This window comes from Chiloscyllium plagiosum, chromosome 9 (assembly GCF_004010195.1).
Source record: "Chiloscyllium plagiosum isolate BGI_BamShark_2017 chromosome 9, ASM401019v2, whole genome shotgun sequence".
In the NCBI taxonomy this organism is placed as follows: domain Eukaryota; kingdom Metazoa; phylum Chordata; class Chondrichthyes; order Orectolobiformes; family Hemiscylliidae; genus Chiloscyllium; species Chiloscyllium plagiosum.
In genome coordinates, this window is record NC_057718.1 from 47,904,869 (window position 1) to 47,922,150 (window position 17,282).

At 39.7% G+C, this 17,282-nt stretch overlaps 1 protein-coding gene across 10 annotated transcripts in view; it reads right to left on the minus strand.

Moving 5' to 3' along the window:
• Positions 1-17,282, minus strand: part of lpgat1 (lysophosphatidylglycerol acyltransferase 1) — a 130,820-nt gene that overhangs the window by 1,646 nt on the left and 111,892 nt on the right. Inside the window, exon 9 of one of the 10 annotated variants that reach the window (XM_043695887.1) lies at positions 4,046-8,857. The exons of the other annotated variants lie outside the window; for them this stretch is intronic. Within the exon in view, the coding sequence (XP_043551822.1) occupies positions 8,694-8,857 (164 nt within the window). The 3' untranslated portion in view covers positions 4,046-8,693. Of the gene's footprint in view, positions 1-4,045; positions 8,858-17,282 lie in introns of those variants that run through there. 10 annotated transcript variants of the gene reach the window in all.

Genomic DNA, 17,282 nt, shown 5'->3' on the forward strand with positions numbered 1-17,282 from the left:
CTTTTGCAAATGCTTCTCCAGTCTGTGCATTCTAGGACAAGCGATTCCCACATATTGGTGGGGATGTTGCATTTATTTTGGGTGGCCTTGTGGCATTTCCTTTGCCTTCCTAGTGATGACTTACCCTTGTGCAGCTCAGAATAAATCATTTGTTTTGGGAGTCTTGGGTTCGGCATTTGGACATTGTGGCCCACCCATTGCAGCTGGTCGTGCATTACCAATGTCTGAATACTGAGGATATTGGCCTGGGATGGGGCATTGGTATGCCCCATTCTACCTTCTTCAAAGGAAGCAGCAAATCTATAACAATACTCTATAATGAGCAGTTATCTAAATGTTCCTGTACTGACACTTGATCCATCTGGTTCACTTCATCCCTAAGAACCAGCTCCCAGCAATGTTTTCTTCTTGTTGAATTAGAAACATACTTCTGTAGAAAATTCTCCCAAAAAAACTGAGCTCCTGTCCTCCTTTCCGACTATTCCAGTTTCTGTCTAGATAATTAAAGTTCCTATGATATTTTTTGCACCTTGCCAATTTGTTCCTCTGCATCTTTTCCACTAGTGGACTCAGACCATAGCTAGTGGTCTAATTGTACATTCTTGTTTTTTAATTGAAGTCAAGTAGGTCTGTCCATGACCTTCGTGGAACATCATCGCTGTCCAGCACTTCTGTCTTTTCCTTAATCAATTTGTCACCTCTCCACTCCACCCCACCCCACCCCTCCCCTCTATCTTTCTTGATTACCTTGTATGCAGATTCATTTAATAACCAGTTCTGCCCTTATTTATATTAGCTCACTATTCTGTGTTATAGCCACAACATCCTATTTCCACATGACTCTGCACCTGTAACTAACTCAGCAATCTTTTTTTTAACCACACTCAATGCATTCGCATGCAGGCATCATCACCCAGGTTCAGACTTTGTCAGTTGCTTCCATATGCTGAACCCACTGAATAACTTGCTATTTTCTATTACAGTGCTCTCTTTCACTTTCAGTGTTCTCTTTGGCATTCATCTCTAATACTATTTATTGGTTGGTTTAATATCTCTCCCCACAAAGAAATTGGTCTCAGCTGTGCTTAGGTATAGTTTGGTCATCCCTGCATAGGATTAATTTTAGCCCCATTGCACTCTCCAGCACTTTTCCACTACTTCTGCACCATCTTTCAAACCACGCAAATGTTTGCTTTTTTCTTGTATTCTGATACTTGTGTGTAGAACCAGGAATATTCCAGTGATTACTACTTTTAAGGTCCTTTTGCAAATTTCCTGTTTAACACCTTAAGTTTTGACCATGAACCATACACATCCTTCTACCCATATCCTTGGAATTGATGTAGCAAACACTTCCCCTGAGGGTCAGCAAAGTACTGGGGCAGTGCATCATCCTGAAGTCTGAAGCTGTAAAAACATCCATCTCTCCCCCTGTCAATTTCCGATCATGATGGTTCAGTCTTCTTCATGAACACTGTCTGTCTAGCAATGTGTCATGGACTTGGCTGTTTGTGCTTCCCAAATGAACTGTGATTTCTATCAGCATTCAAAATTGAACACTATGGGAGAGTGAGATACACCCAGGTGACTATCTGGTGGTCACCTATTTTTTCCTCTCCCTGCATACTCTTAGGCTGTGGTATGACACCTCAAATCTTAAACCTCACGGATGTGTTGTGATGCCAGCTGCTTCTTTAGATCTGAAACCTGGAAATTAAGGTTCTGCCACTAGTGACACAAATGCACTTTGGGCTGCTTCCATGTCCTGGATAGCCATGTTCCCAGGTAGAACAGGATTTGCACTTGAGAACTCAGCTGCTTTCCTGAACCTTTTAGATAAACTGTACTATTACTAATAAACTTTACTATTTGAAAACTCAGCAGATACAGGCTTCCTTTCTATTGACATCATGAAATTATAGGGAAGTTAATATATTACATGAACCTTTTCAGTAAATTTTTAATTTCCTAATTCCTTAGACTAATTCCCAATTTCAGAAACAAGGAGACAAAACTACAAAATTCACCTGCCAATCAACTTGTAGACATCCTTGATATATACTTCTGATAAAATGTATCCCATAATTGAAAATTTTAAGCCAGACCCAAGGAGTGCTCCCTTGTTTTCAAATAGTATATGGGACCTCTTATGTCTAACTGCACAAGCAAAAAATGGTTTGTCACCTGATGACATTTCTATTAATGCAATATTTCTACAATGCTGCACTTGTTAGAGACTTGACTGCGTGAAAGTAGTGCAGTGCAACTTGTCTAGAATCTCAGTCAGAAGTGGAAGTAGTATCACTGGGTCATCTGTGCACTTCATGGATAAATATTCATATCTTGTAAATAAACTCCCACCCTTAATGCTTACTGCCTCCATTGAAGCGTACAGTTAGTTTCCCAGCAACCTGATTTTCCAGGGTATAGGTTTCTGTTATAACACAGGATATTAAGGTTCTATCCCCTTATTACAGATGGTGTTCATCATTGGTTGCAAGTAAGAGCACAAAGCATCTTTTGCTTGTTTGTCTATATTCCAAAGTTTTAGATATGATACTACTAAAATTTTACTGGGATAACAATGGCTCATCTGTCAATTGGTCTACTTATTCAGACTCTTGAGAAAATGTGGGAAAATTTAAGATTCTCTTTGTAAATGAATTATACTCATCAGATTGAATCCACAAGACACACAGACCATCCAGAAATGTGTGTTTCACACAGAAGCCAAAAAGTCAAACTCGTAAAGTATCTAACGTAATGCAATATAGCTACATTTATAATATTTTACAAGTCTTATTTGAACTGAATTAAATTGAATTTATTGTCATGTACTGAAGCAGTGAAAAGCTTTGCCTTGCGAGCAATACAGGCAGATCACAGAAATAGCATAGATAAGTAAATAATAGGTAAATAGTAGCAAAAACATAAACACAGGTCGAGGCGAATGTTAAAATTATGAGTCCATTCAGTATTCTAACAACAGGAGGGTAGAAATTGTTACGAAATTGGCTGGTGCATGTGTTCTGACTTCTGTACCTTCTCCCCCATGGTAGAGGTTGTAGAAAAGCATTTCCTAGGTTGGCATGTCTGACATATGAGGAGAGATTGAGTCAGTTACGATTGCATTTACCCAATGGGAAGGGCTCAGTTCAGGAAAGTTAGTCAGCATGGACCACTTGGGTCAAAGGGTCTGTTTCCATGCTGTAGAACTCCATAATGCACTGAACCTTATGGGTAATTTAGCATGACCAATTAACCTGAGCCACATATCTTTGGAATGTGGGAGGAAACCCACGCAGACAGGTGGAGAGAATGTGCAAACTTCACGCATCAAACCCAGGTCCCTAGTGCTATGAGGCAGCAGTGCTAACCACTGAGCCACCATGCCACCCACTTCCATAGTTGCTTGGGCCAAGCAGAAGCTGCAAATTATTTGCATATTGAATGCTTCAGTCAAAGCAAATCATCACCACCCAAAAACTAAACTATTGGTCATATTTATGCTGATACTGGGCTGTGAATTGCTTAAAGCAAGGTTTCTGCCCCACTATACTGCAAGTCCTGCTTCATAAGTGCTGGGCAATCAAATGGCCAGCAGCTTTCTGGTTCCAGCAGCAAATCAAATGGACTTGAAGATGAATCTGGGGTTTTGCTATGGGCCAGGCTGACAGGGTCCAGCAAAGTGTGTAGGAGCATGTGTGAACAGAACAGGACTGAAGGCACAGGCAATTAGCTGAATTTTATGACACAGACTTCTCAACACTATTGCATCATTCCTAACTGAAAACCACTTTGTGAGCAATTACTGTTAATGCAGAAGAGAGGAGCAGAAGCAGTATGATTTCCCTCCAATTGTACACATAATTATAATAGTTAATGATGTTCAAGTGTCCTGTTTTTGATGCTTCAATAAGTTCAATAAAAAATTTGGAAGACTCTCTCAGTTAAAGTTACATCTGTATCTTTTGCCATAGAACATAAATATAATCAATTAATTAAGACAGATTAATGCAAAATCAGAGAATGAACTACAATTGTCTTTTGTCCCAAGGTAAAAAAATTTATTGATTTTGATCAAACTAGCAAGTGTAGATATGGCTACACTGATTCATTCTGCAGCCTTTTCCCAAACAGTGGAGTCACAATTAAAATAAAACAATCTCTGCACTGAACTGATGGAAATTGTGTCATACACATTACTGTACACTGCAACATGCAACCTGGAACACCTTGATATGAAATTATTTTGCATTAGGTGTATATAAATAACAGGGCAGACTTAAAGTTCTTATATTTAGAAATGGTGTAGTCTTCATATCAATGTATTTTATTAATATCCCTTCTCTGCATATTTTAGTATACAACAGTTGTAAAACAATGAATACAATTAGGTACAAAGTTATCAAGAGTTTTTGCAGTTTGACATCAATGGTAACCTGTTTGAGGGTTTATTTACTCTTAAGATTAAAAACATTGTAAACAGCATGTTTTAAAAGAAAAAGGCAAGAGGAAAATTTATATACGGCAGTCAACCATATTTATCTAGGGCTCATAGAAAATAAACAACAATATTTAAAATTCATTTGTTTCAGGTGTGTTTTTATTTGATTTCAGACTTCTCCATTAGACTCTCTGGAAAACCAGATTTGGATTTAGCAAGCTAGCTCAATAAGTATTCTCATCTATAGTTTCATGTTGGATTGCTACATGCCTGGATACCTTTGTTCATCCACTGTTATATGACTTTATACAGGTTAGTTTCCTCACACAATAGGTTATATTTCTCATGTTCTCAAAGTTATTACAGGAAAGATTGTGACTTGTCACCATTATTTCAGCAAAATCACAATTAAATTCAGAAAGATTCCACTAGTTGACAGGAACAACAAGACAGTGAATATTCAAGGAAAATTGGGGGGGGGGGGGGGGGGGGGAAAAAGTGCTGTTAAGTCCAATACTTTGTTTTCTCCAAAGTATTGGACTTCCCAACCTATTTCTGAATGTGTAAACAATAGGTTACACCACAGTAATGTTACTAATTAAAATCAAAATTGGAAAATGTACTCTATAAATAACACTTTAGAAGAACCTACCATTAACACATACATGACTAATTTCCTCCTTGCTACTTCACCTCATGAGAAACTGCTAGTTCTTTCCACTGTACATTCCACCTCCATACTTTACTCAAGCACAATAAGAAAACAGATGGATTGGTGAGCAATTGATATTCAATAAAACGTAGGTTTAAAACTTATCTAGATGCAGATTATACCATTTCAAATTTCAACTGCAAACTTCCAATTATTCTTTTCTGATAAAGCACAGCCAAATAGAATCTTGCATTTTAACCTATGTTAGTCCTATATGCTTCCAGATTGGATCTTTTGAGTAACTCAACCACCCATAATGAGGCAGGTACAGTCAACCATTATGGATGTCGTGAGAGGCAGCGCATGGATTAAAGTTGTGATTTGTAAGGTTCCCAAATGGTAGGGAAAATAAACATAAGACCTCAAAATGCCAGTGCAGCATGTAAATAAAGTTAAGCTAGAAACTGTTGCAGTAGAAGGACCTAAAGGATAAAGTCAAACCCAGTGTTCAGCAAAATTAAATAACGTGGTATAATTTTTGTAGGTTTTTTTTGTTCCAGGAGAGGTGACGAGATAGCTGGGATTGGGGTGGCAAAGGGCAGCAAATTTTGCTTACTTAAATCTTAAGTTCATTTTGTTGTTTCCCCAATTTTGGTTTGAAATTGACCAGCAATAGATATGATGTAATCAGTCAGCACTGGACTCCTGAAACTTTCAAGCTGGCTGAATGGTTGATGTGTCAGGAATTTGGGCTTGATGTATGAAAACTAAAGGGGGAAAAAAAAAGGATGATATACACAAGTTGGCCTGATGATTTCTGCCCTAATTTGTCATTTTCTATTCATAAGGATTTTATTGTTTTTGGTTACACCAGTCTTGTTATTGAGAAACAGTCCTAAGATTATATCCAGTGGAAATCCATTGAGGATGCTCAATAAATCTTAAGTGACAGGTGTAGTTTTATTTATTTTTAAAATAAAATTCATATGCCGACTGATGATTAATAAAAACAATTTAAAACACACTTTTTTTTACTTAAAGCAGAAATACTGACATTCTGAAACACAATCTCGTCAAGAAATGTAAAATGCAATACAAAAACAAAATTCAAATATGTTGGAACCTCACACCATGACCTAATATATGGAGAAAATTATTTGACATGTTTGAGCTCTTGAAATTACTCCAACATTTCTTAATTATCACACGTCAACAGCTAAAATACAGTACTGCCTTGTGGCATGTAAGCAGATCTCAGCAACAATTTTACCATTACTTTGATATCTGCAGTATCCTACTAATTGGAAGAATACTATCTAATTGGAAGAAATAGGATTTTGGACTAGTCATCGGAACAACAATTAAACTCGGGTCATGAAAAAAATCAGCCTTTAAAATGACCCAGTATACTCAGAACGTGCATGCAGTATTTCAGTATTTCTTTCTCTTTTGGTGTTTAAATATTTAAATATAACAGAGAGCCAACTCATGTATGATAAAGGTTGTGGAGTTCAGAATTATCTCCTTAGAGGACGAGGTAGGGGTTGGAGGGGAGTGAAAAAGTGATCACATAATTTTGCACTTACACATTTTATATATTTCTGCAAAGCACCCAACATAACACCATCTGCTATATATAGAATCCAGAATTTCTTTTAATAAAATTCTAGATCTTGCTTAATTAGCTGAATTTTCTTTTCTTCCATTTGCCTATATTTTTCAGTTGTTCCAACTTCTGGTTTCAAAAGGTTCTGGTTTTAAAGACATTCAGATAGGGGCTCTAACCTCCTGGATTAAATATTTTAATTAATAACACAATCATTTACAGTTCATGTGCTGATTGGTTATCAAATCAGACCTTTGAAATTTCTGGCTGATCAAAATAGGGTATTTGATGGTTGTCACATCCATGATAGGTATGTCTGCAGTAAAGAACAGAAAAAGCTTTCAATTGCCTCATTTTTGTTTTGTCAGTGTAGGAACATGCTTAACCAGCTGGATGCATACTTGCTGTAGGGGAGGGCTAGCTGTACAAAGGGAACAGAGCATAGACCACCACATGTGCTCCCAGCAATATACATGAGAACTGACACCTCCCAGACTCCTAAAACACTTATGCAGGAAGGAGGACTTAACGCAAACACATTTCTGATGGGATGAAAAATATACCAATTCAACATTTCTTCGCCACCCCACACGTTACATCATTTTTTATTAACATGGACTATTTTGATTTAAGACAACTATAATACTCCAAGTCATAAATAAACCAGTGTCTCTACCTTTAATCCCAAACACTATAAACTGTAATGCATGTTTCCTTTTCCTGACCTGAGCCATTTTACTTTGGCCTAATGGCAAAAGAACAATGGGCCTGGTTTCTAAGCAGGTGGCAAAAAAAATCCAGTGTTAGGCAGTGAAATATTATTCTTAATGCCTGAGCTACCAGCCCATTTATTGAAGCGAAATACTGAAATTCAAGAAATTAGTTAGTTCACAAGGTTTTTTTTTTTAAAATCTTGGAAAAATAAATCATGATTTCCAAGCATCAAAATGGAACAATGACAAAAATGCCTTCAGTCAACAGATTAATTGACCAAGATTAAAAATCATCTGCATCAATTCACGCAAACTATCAGTAACAATTACACAATTCAACTGAACAATAGAACGTGTACATAAAAGATACAGCCAGAATCAGTGAGTTTTAATAAAGGAACATAGTAAAATGTACCAAGATGATCCTGTACTTTAATCTATAAATTTTTTTGTTATTTCTAATCCATTGTGTGAAATCTCTTATAAGAAACACTTTCCATGCTCTCTGACAGTCTGGCTATCCCGCAATAGTAGCACTGTAATAGTCCTGAACTAACTACAACTAGCAGCTTCTTGCTAATTAAGATACTACATGATTGGCTCCATTACTTGATTTGGTCATTTCAACTAAACTTTACTCAGAATGTACCATACATATTAGAAATAGAATGAAGTTTTTTCTCAGCTTTCCTAACTATTTTACTTGTAACTATTTATGTGTCAAAGATGTCATAATTAATGATTTATGATCACTGAAGTTGTAGTTGTTTTAGACCAGTACTTATGAATCATAAACCAAAGTATATTAGCTGCTATGAAAACAAACTTCTCTCTGCCAATAATATAAAAACAGTGACAGATTTGACTAGTTTCTCATCAAGGTCATCTTAATTTGGAAAAGATAGGAGATATGAGCTTCCTCCTGACAGTCTTGAATGTTGGCAATTTTGCCTCCTGAAGCAACTGGAAGTGACAGTATTTACTGCAGTAACTTGAAGCACTCTCCAACCTTTTTTTTCCTGTTTAAAGAGGATATTGTGGCTATGAAGGATAATCGAACAGTAAGGATGCTTAAGGATCACGTAAACCTTAACACCAGGTTGTAGACTTGAAGGTCTGGATTAATATTTTAAATTTGAGTCTAAAAATCTTGATGAAAAATGACAGGCGACCAATCCATCCTTATTTTTTATCATCCTTCAAGAAACATATACATTCACACATGGACACTGACACACGTGCTTGGGTTCAAGTCTGAATTCAAAGTTGTAGTTCTCAAAATTCCCAGAGTGCCAGGCAATGATACAAATACTCCAGAACATTATACCACATGTAGCCAGAAAGAAATCCCATTAGTTGTACAAAGAAGAGCCACAAAGGGTCAAGGGTCATAGCTCTGGAAGTTGCTACAGTTTGACCTTTGGGAGGAGGGAATGCTCCTGTAAAACAAAACAAAAATTCTCTTTCAGTTTTCTTAGTAATTTCATAAAAGGTGGCATGTTCTGTTTAATCTGATGAATAAACCATTTCCAAGAATCAATATTCTCTTTCCACTCTAGAATATTTCTTCCTCCACCAGATCAAAGAACTAGTGAGCTATAGATTTATTATAATTGATAATGCCATACTGTTGTTACAGGTGATCAGGGCATAAACATCTTAAGGACAGGAATGCTATTTCCACCCTTTAAGATGGGAAAGACATTATCCTAAACCCCATTCAGCAGAGCAGCCTAAAAACCTTACCAACAGCGAAAGCTGCATTAATTTTAGCCTCTTATTCATGCTACTAGATGTACAAGACAGTAGATAAGCAATGCAACCTTATTAATAAACTTGTTCAAAATAGATTCATTTGTAGTACAAAGATTGTGCATTAGTGAAAAAGGACAGTTTGTCATGGCTTCTTGTATTGCATTCATCAGAATAATTTGCAAGAATTACCAAGTAAAGGGAAAACAACATTTATATTGGATAGCAGGACAGTATTGTTTGGTTGGCAAGTGGACTCTGATTGGTAGAAGTGTTGTGATTAAAACAAAACACACCACTTAGAGGACTGATAGTTAACTGCCAAGTTTTCTTTAAATCCTAAATGAGGCTGGTTGACTGATCAGTGAAGGTACTTCCCTAAGAAATTAAAGGAACAATTGTCACCCATTTTGTTGAAGTGAAACAGGCACAGTGCACCGATGCGTCTTCTATCTGCAAAGAACAGGCCTGATGTATGAATATATGTAGCTTCCCATACACACAAATGTGCTACACAGAGCAGAATTAACAATCCTACATTGGGTTGTCAACTTAATTATTCACAAACTGAGGATTATTTAGCAAAGACTGTCCAAACACAGAATTACATCTAATGTTGGACACTGTTTCGAGCTCTGCAAGCATAGGCTGGTTGTGCGTGGCCAAAATGTTGCTTGTTGTCAACAGCTGGATAGATATCACAACACTTTGGGAACATATAGTGCGCATACCTAGCAATACACTGGTAGCTTTACATCTTGCTCAAACTTCTCACTTTGTATTTAGTACAAACCTGTGAATGGACCCAAAGCCATCTCATTTGTTCCTGAAAAGTGCTCTGTCTCAAACACTGAGCAACAGTAAACTGTTTCATACAGTCAGTGCAGTAGTGACACGAGTGGTATTTGTCACTAATAAACTGCTAACATCAAGCTCGAAAGACTTTCTGCTTACAACATAAATGAGCAATGTGGTTAATGAATTTCAATGTCGATGTGGTGCTTATAAGCTACAATTTTCAAGGACTGGCAAATCATATCAAACAGCATATCTCTTTGACTGTTCACAACAAGCGGAGTGCTGATCATGCCTATGCTTGCAAAACTTAAGTGTCCAACATTACTTACGATTCCACAAACTGACAAAATTTGCTAAATAATTATTAATACATGTCTACCAGGGTCAACTCACTAACTAATCAACATTCTCCTCAGAGTATAAATGTTGTTTCTGTTTACTTGCGAATTCTTGTGAATAATCCTTGAATGCAAGATGAGAAACTTCAACAAAATTTATTTATTTCACCAATATCCAACATATAAATGTCAACATGTTGTCCTTATATAAAGGAGATTCTATTGTAATGAAGTCTTCACTCATTTTGCCTTCTTTGTGGTTTCTTATTGGGTACAAAATAGTTTCCTCTATCATCAAAAAGCAAAATGGTACTCATTTATAACAAAATTATATTCATAACATGAAGATTTATGTCACAATTTGTGTGCAGATTAATGTGATCTTGTATTTTTTTCTGAAAGATGAGCTAAAACTAATTTGAGACGGCATTGCAAAAGGTCAGTTTCCACAAACCCCAGAGATGATAATGAACAATATCCTAAATATTACTCCATCTTTATTTGCAGATTTTAAAATTATTTTTAAACAGTTTTAATAAAAATTTTAACAACCTCAAAAGTTCCCCGAAATTTCTTGAATATTGCGATGTGATTACTGTTCATGTATGAGAAGACAAACAGTTGTCAAACTACTTTAATCAGTGGAACCACAGTTAAACTTCAATATTTTCCACATTAATTACCTTTGCAACTGATTACTAAAATTGTTCATATTGTGTTCTTTTTGGGCTGGATTTTTGTTTTGTATTCCTCCTTTGGACCGGCCTGTTCGGTCTTGTAAAACATACAAACTTACCGAGCCACAGCTGTTGTCAGCTCTGTGCTTTCCCAAGATGCTGAACACAACTATAATTAGATCTCAAAATTCTCAAAGCCTCAGGCAATGATTCAAATACTTCAGAGTATTACAAACAGAACAAGTAAGAAATCCCATGAGGTATACCATTAGAGCCATAAAGGGCTGAGGGTGCAGCTCTGGAAGTCACTGTTGTTCAACACTGTCCTCCAGATCCCCAGAGTGGTCTGGAAATTGTCTGCAATAATGGAAATGGTGCTGCCACAAAACTTATTAACTTCATAGACGCTCCAAAAAAAAAAGAGGCAGAACTTAATCACCCGAGTGTAGGTGCCAGTGGATGACCCAGAAGTGAGCAACATTACTGCTATTGGCAGGAACGCTAAGTCATTAACATTAATGCAGTCGAGACATGGTGCCGGGTCAATTGTGTAGTAGGGTAGGGAAATGCCAACCTATACCTACAGTCTATGGTCCAACCAGAATACAATGCTTACAAGTCAACAGCATCAAATTTTAAAAAAAATTGTGATGCATTGCTTTTATAAGCAAAAAAAATTTTGACTTTGCAAAAATATAGTTATTAAAAATACAACCAATAACAAAATATCAGTATAATAAAGAGAAAAAACAAAAGTTACAATACAACTACTGTCTACTAGCTACTTACCTACCCTATAATACAAAACAAAACCAATAAATAAGTGAAGTGACTAACAGATCAAAAATAAAAGCAAAAAAAACACAAAATTTCTGTGCTCGGCGCAAAGCTCCCAAACAAAAGAATGGGAGTATTGTATATAAACCCGTATTAACTCAGGAGTCTCCCCTCCAGGGCCCAGGCCTCAACAAACCTAACCGTTCTGGTTAAACAAATACCCTCGCTAAAATAGCTAACAAATCTATATCCAAACACCACAAATAGGGCTGCCATGTCTTATAAAAATGGTCTGTTGTGTGGTACACCACGTTTGTAAAAAAAGTCCAAGGGAATGTGCTCCATAATTAATTTCCACCATCCCAGCAAGCCCGGTGGGTTCTCAGAACCCAACTTATCAGAATATTCTTCCATGCACAGTATGCAAGAATATTAATTACTTCCTTCCCACGCCCGGCTAAAGATGATAACTTTGGTAGATCTAAGAGGAAAGATATCAGGTCTACTTTAACTTCAGTCCTCAATACCCTCCCGATCTCTCCTGCCACTGCGCTCCAATAAACACTGAGCCTGTGGCATGTTCGGAAGCAATGGGTAAGAGTACCTCCACTTACTTTACATTTGGGGCGCAATGAAGACACCCCTTTTTAAACTTAGCCAGATGAAATTAACTGCATATCGCATGTCCTATTACAGATCGAGATCTGTATCACCATCTTAATCATGCCACCCACCACAGATGTTCCAGACCTCCAGTCTCATTTATATCTATTCGATCAATATCATGCAGTAGAGAATGGCCAATGCATAAATAGCTCTAACAGGACAGAGCATGATCACACAGTTCAGCAATATCTTCCTAATGTTTACCTAAAGGCAAACTTGTTGCAGCTTCCATCACATTTGATCGCACATGCCAGAAGCGGATGTGGAACTGGTCAGATAGCAAGATAACAGGGCAATTGGAGATAGCGAAATAGGAGTGCAGAAAGAAAAGTGCAAAGAAATATTGAGAGCTTGGTTGCCACCACAGGGCAGAAAGGAAACTTCAGAAAGATAGGAAGAGGAGTTGTGAATGTCAAAAACAATAGCTGTATTCTCCAATATAGGAGTGGCAGCCTGTTTCATCATCAAAACCATACTGAGGTGGAGGTGGTGGTGGTGGTGGGGGGGGGGGGGGGGGTGCTTGGGAGGCAAGAGGTGGCTAGGGGCAGTCAAACTGGTAGTCAAGGTCATTGTAATCAGCAGCCTGCTTCCACCTCACCTGCAGATATTGGGGTTGCCCCAGACTGCAACATTTATAAATGCATGAGAAAGTGCACACACACATTTTCCTCAGTGCTGTATATTGTTAGTCTTAGACTATAAAACACAGGAACAGAAAGAGGCCAGTCAGCCCATTTCGTGTTCTTCACAATTCATTGAGATTGTGGCTGATCTGTTAATCCTCAATTCCACTTACCTGCCTTTCCCTCAAAATACTCAATTCCCTTAGTGATTAAACATCTGTTTATCTCACCCTTGAATATACATAAACAACCCAGCTTTGACAGCTCTCAGTGGTAATGAATTCCACAAATTCACTACAAAGAAGAATTATGCAAAAAAGAAATTATTTCTCCCCTCTGTCACAAGTGGGTGATTCCTTATTCTGAGATTATGCCCTCTTGTCCTAGATCTCACCAGAAAGAGAAAGAACCTTTCCACAACTATCTTGTGAAGTCTCTCAAGAATTTTACATGTTTTAATACGGTCACTTCTCATTTTTCTAGCCCCCAAAGAGTACAGGCCCAACTAACTCAACCTCATGTAAGGCAATTCCTCCATAACTGGGATCAACTTGGTGAACGTTCTATGGGACTACCTCCAATTCCAGAATATTCTACCTTTAATAAGGGGACCAAAATAGTTAATGATATTCTAGTTTAGATTTTGAATCATTAGGGAAAAAGATAAGGATGGGCTAGAACAAAAGTTCTAAACTGAGGAAAAGTTAATAAAACTAAGATATGTTATGATTGGCTCAAGTGGATTGGGAACAACTATTCGCAGAATAAAAATGTCACAGCAATGAGAGGCATCAAGATGAAAACAGTAAGTGTATACAACAAACATATTCCTGTAAAGACAAAGGGTGGAACCAAGTCCCAAGAATCCTGTATGTCAAAGGCATAACGGTAAGGATTAAGAAAAAAGAAGCTTATAGCAGATAGTGAGAGAACAACCCTGAGTGGAAGAGGGGAATTTAAAAGCAAATGGGGATAGGAAAGAGTGTATGACAGGATGAATAAAATAAAATGTAAAAAGAGCAAGGTTCATTAGATACCATTGAGGTAGTGTGTATGTGGACCCAGAAGACATGAGCATAATCTTCAATGAGGAGCTGGGGTTGGTCTTCACAATGGAAAAGGATGATGCAGGTATAGACATCAGGTGGAGAGCAGAAATATTAGAAGAAATTAACAGAGAGAGAGGAGGTACTTGCTGGTTTTACAGCTTTAAAAAAGGTGGATAAATCTGCAGCTCCAGATGAGATGTATTTCACACTGTTCAGTGAGAAAAGGTAGAAGTTATCATAGGCCCTGGCAGTCATTCTCAAATCCTCTTTGGCCATGGGTGAGGTGCCAGAGGACTGCAGGAGTATGAATATTGCTTCACTATTTACTAAAGAAAGGTAGAGATAGACCAGTAGTTTACAAGCCTTGTTTGACCTTGGTGGTGGGGAACTTATTAAAAAGAATAATGAGCGACTGAGTATGTCTACACCTGGAGAATCATGAATTAATCAGGAATAGACGGCACGGATTGCTTAACGTAAAATCATGTTTGACAGATTTGATTGAATAGTTTGAGGAGATAATCAGGAGCTTCAATGAGGGTAATGCATTTGATGTGGTTTACATGAGCTTCAGCCTTTTCATTAGGTCCCTCATAGCAGATTGAGATCCAGCACCAGGCATACTTAAAAATGAGATGTCAACTTGAAGCTAACAAATATGCGTGCCAAATAACATAAGTAACTAATAGACAGAGCTAAGTGATCCCACAGCCAACTGATCAGATCTAAGCTCTGAAATCTGACCACATCCAGTCGTGAATGGTGGTGGACAATTAAACATCTCACTGGACACTCCACAAATATCCCCATCCACAATGATGGGACAGCCCAACACATCAGTGCAAAAAATAAGGCTGAAGTACTTGCTGCAATCTTCAGCCAGAAGTGCTGATCCATCTCTGCCTCCACCTCAATCTCACAGATAGCAGTCTTCAGCCAATTCAATTCACTCCAAATAGTATTAAGAAACAGTTGGAGACACTGGATACTGCAAAGGCTATGGGCCCTGATAATATTCCAACAATTGGACTGACGACTTATACTCCAGAAACTGCCACACTACCCCAAGCTCTTCCAGTACAAAGTTACAACGTTGGCATCTACCTAATGTGGAAAATTGGCTAGGTATATCCTGTACACAAAAAGCAGGACAAATCCAACCCAGCCAATTACAGTCCCATTAGTCTACTCTCAACTATCAGTAAAGCGAAGGAAGATGCCATCAAGCAGCAACTGCTCAGCGACAACCAGTTTGGGTTCTGCCAAGGTCACTCAGCTCATGACCTCGGTACAGCCATTAGTTCAAACACGGACAAAAGAACTGAATTCTAGAAGTGAGGTGAGAGAGTGTCAGCCCTTAGTGTCAAAGCTGTATTCGACTGAGTGTGGCATCGAGGAGCCCCCACGCCGATCTCCGCCCCCACGCCTAACCCTACCCCCACCAGGTCCTAGCACCCAGCCCTGCCATATATTCACCATCCCTCCAGACCTCCCCCTCTCTGAGGATGAAAGATTAGTTCTCAGCAGAGGCCTCACCTTCATCTCCCTACACTCCCAGATTAACAAATTCAACACGCGGCGAGACATCGAGCATTTCTTCCGCCGCCTTCGCCTCCGCGCCTACTTCTTCAACCAGGACTTCCGCCCACCCTCTGATGACCCCTTCTCCTGCCTCCAACACACCCCATCCACCTGGACACCCCGTGCTGGCCTCTTACCCACCTTCGATCTCTTCATAGCCAACTGCCGCCGCGACATTGACCGCCTCAACCTGTCCACCCCTCTCACCCCCGCAATGTGCAACCCTCCGCTCCAACCCCAACCTCACCATCAAACCGGCAGACAAGGGAGGTGCGGTGGTAGTTTGGCGCACCGATCTTTATATTGCTGAGGCTAAACGCTAGCTCGCGGACACCTCCTTCTACTGCCCCCTTGACCATGACCCCACCTCCCACCACCAAACCATCATCTCCCAGACCATCCATAACCTCATCACCTCAGAGGATCTCCCATCCACCGCCTCCAACCACATAGTCCCACAACCCCGCATCGCCTGTTTCGACCTCCTGCCCAAAATCCACAAACCTGACTGCCCGGCTGACCCATTGTCTCAGCCTGCTCCTGCCCACTGAACTCATTTCTGCATACCTTGACACGGTCCTGTCCCCCTTAGTCCAAGAACTCCCCACCTACGTTCGGGACACCACCCATGCCTTCCACCTCCTCCATGATTTTCGCTTCCCCAGCCCCCAACGCCTTATCTTCATCATGGACATCCAGTCCCTATATACCTCCATCCCCCATCACTAAGGCCTCAAAGCCCTCTGCTTCTTCCTTTCCCGCCGAACCAACCAGTACCCTTCCAGTGATACCCTCCTTCGACTGACTGAAGTGGTCCTCACCCTGAACAACTTCTCCTTCCAATCCTCCCAATTCCTCCAAACCAAAGGAGTAGCCATGGGCACCCACATGGGTCCCAGCTATGCCTGCCTCTTCGTGGGATATGTGGAACATTCCTGAAGGGCTAATGCCCGAAACGTCGATTCTCCTGTTCCCTCGATGCTGCCTGACCTGCTGCGCTTTTCCAGCAACACATTTCCATCTCATCTTCCACAGCTATACTAGCACCACCCCCCACCTTTTCCTCCGCTACATCGATGCCTGTATCGGCGCTACCTCATGCTCCGAGGAGGTTGAACAGTTCATCCACTTTACTAACACCTTCCACCCGACCTCAAATTTACCTTACCATCTCAGACTCCTCCCTCCCCTTCCTAGACCTCTCCATTTCTATCTCGGGCCGCGCCTCAACACAGACATTTACTATAAACTGACCGACTCCCACAGCTACCTAGATTACACCTCCTCCCACCCTGCCCCCTGCAAAAACGTCATCCCATATTCCCAATTCCTTCGCCTCCGCCGCATCTGCTCCCAGGAGGACCAATTCCAATACCGAACAACCCAGATGGCCTCCTTCTTCAAAGACCGCAATTTCCCCTCAGACGTGGTTGACGATGCTCTCCACCGCATCTCCTCCACTTCCTGCTGCTCCGCCCTTGAACCCCGCCCCTCCAAACCCAAAACCCCACTGGTCCTCACCTACCACCCCACCAACCTCCAGATACATCGTATCATCCGCCGTCATTTCCGCCACCTCCAAACAGACCCCACCACAAAGGAT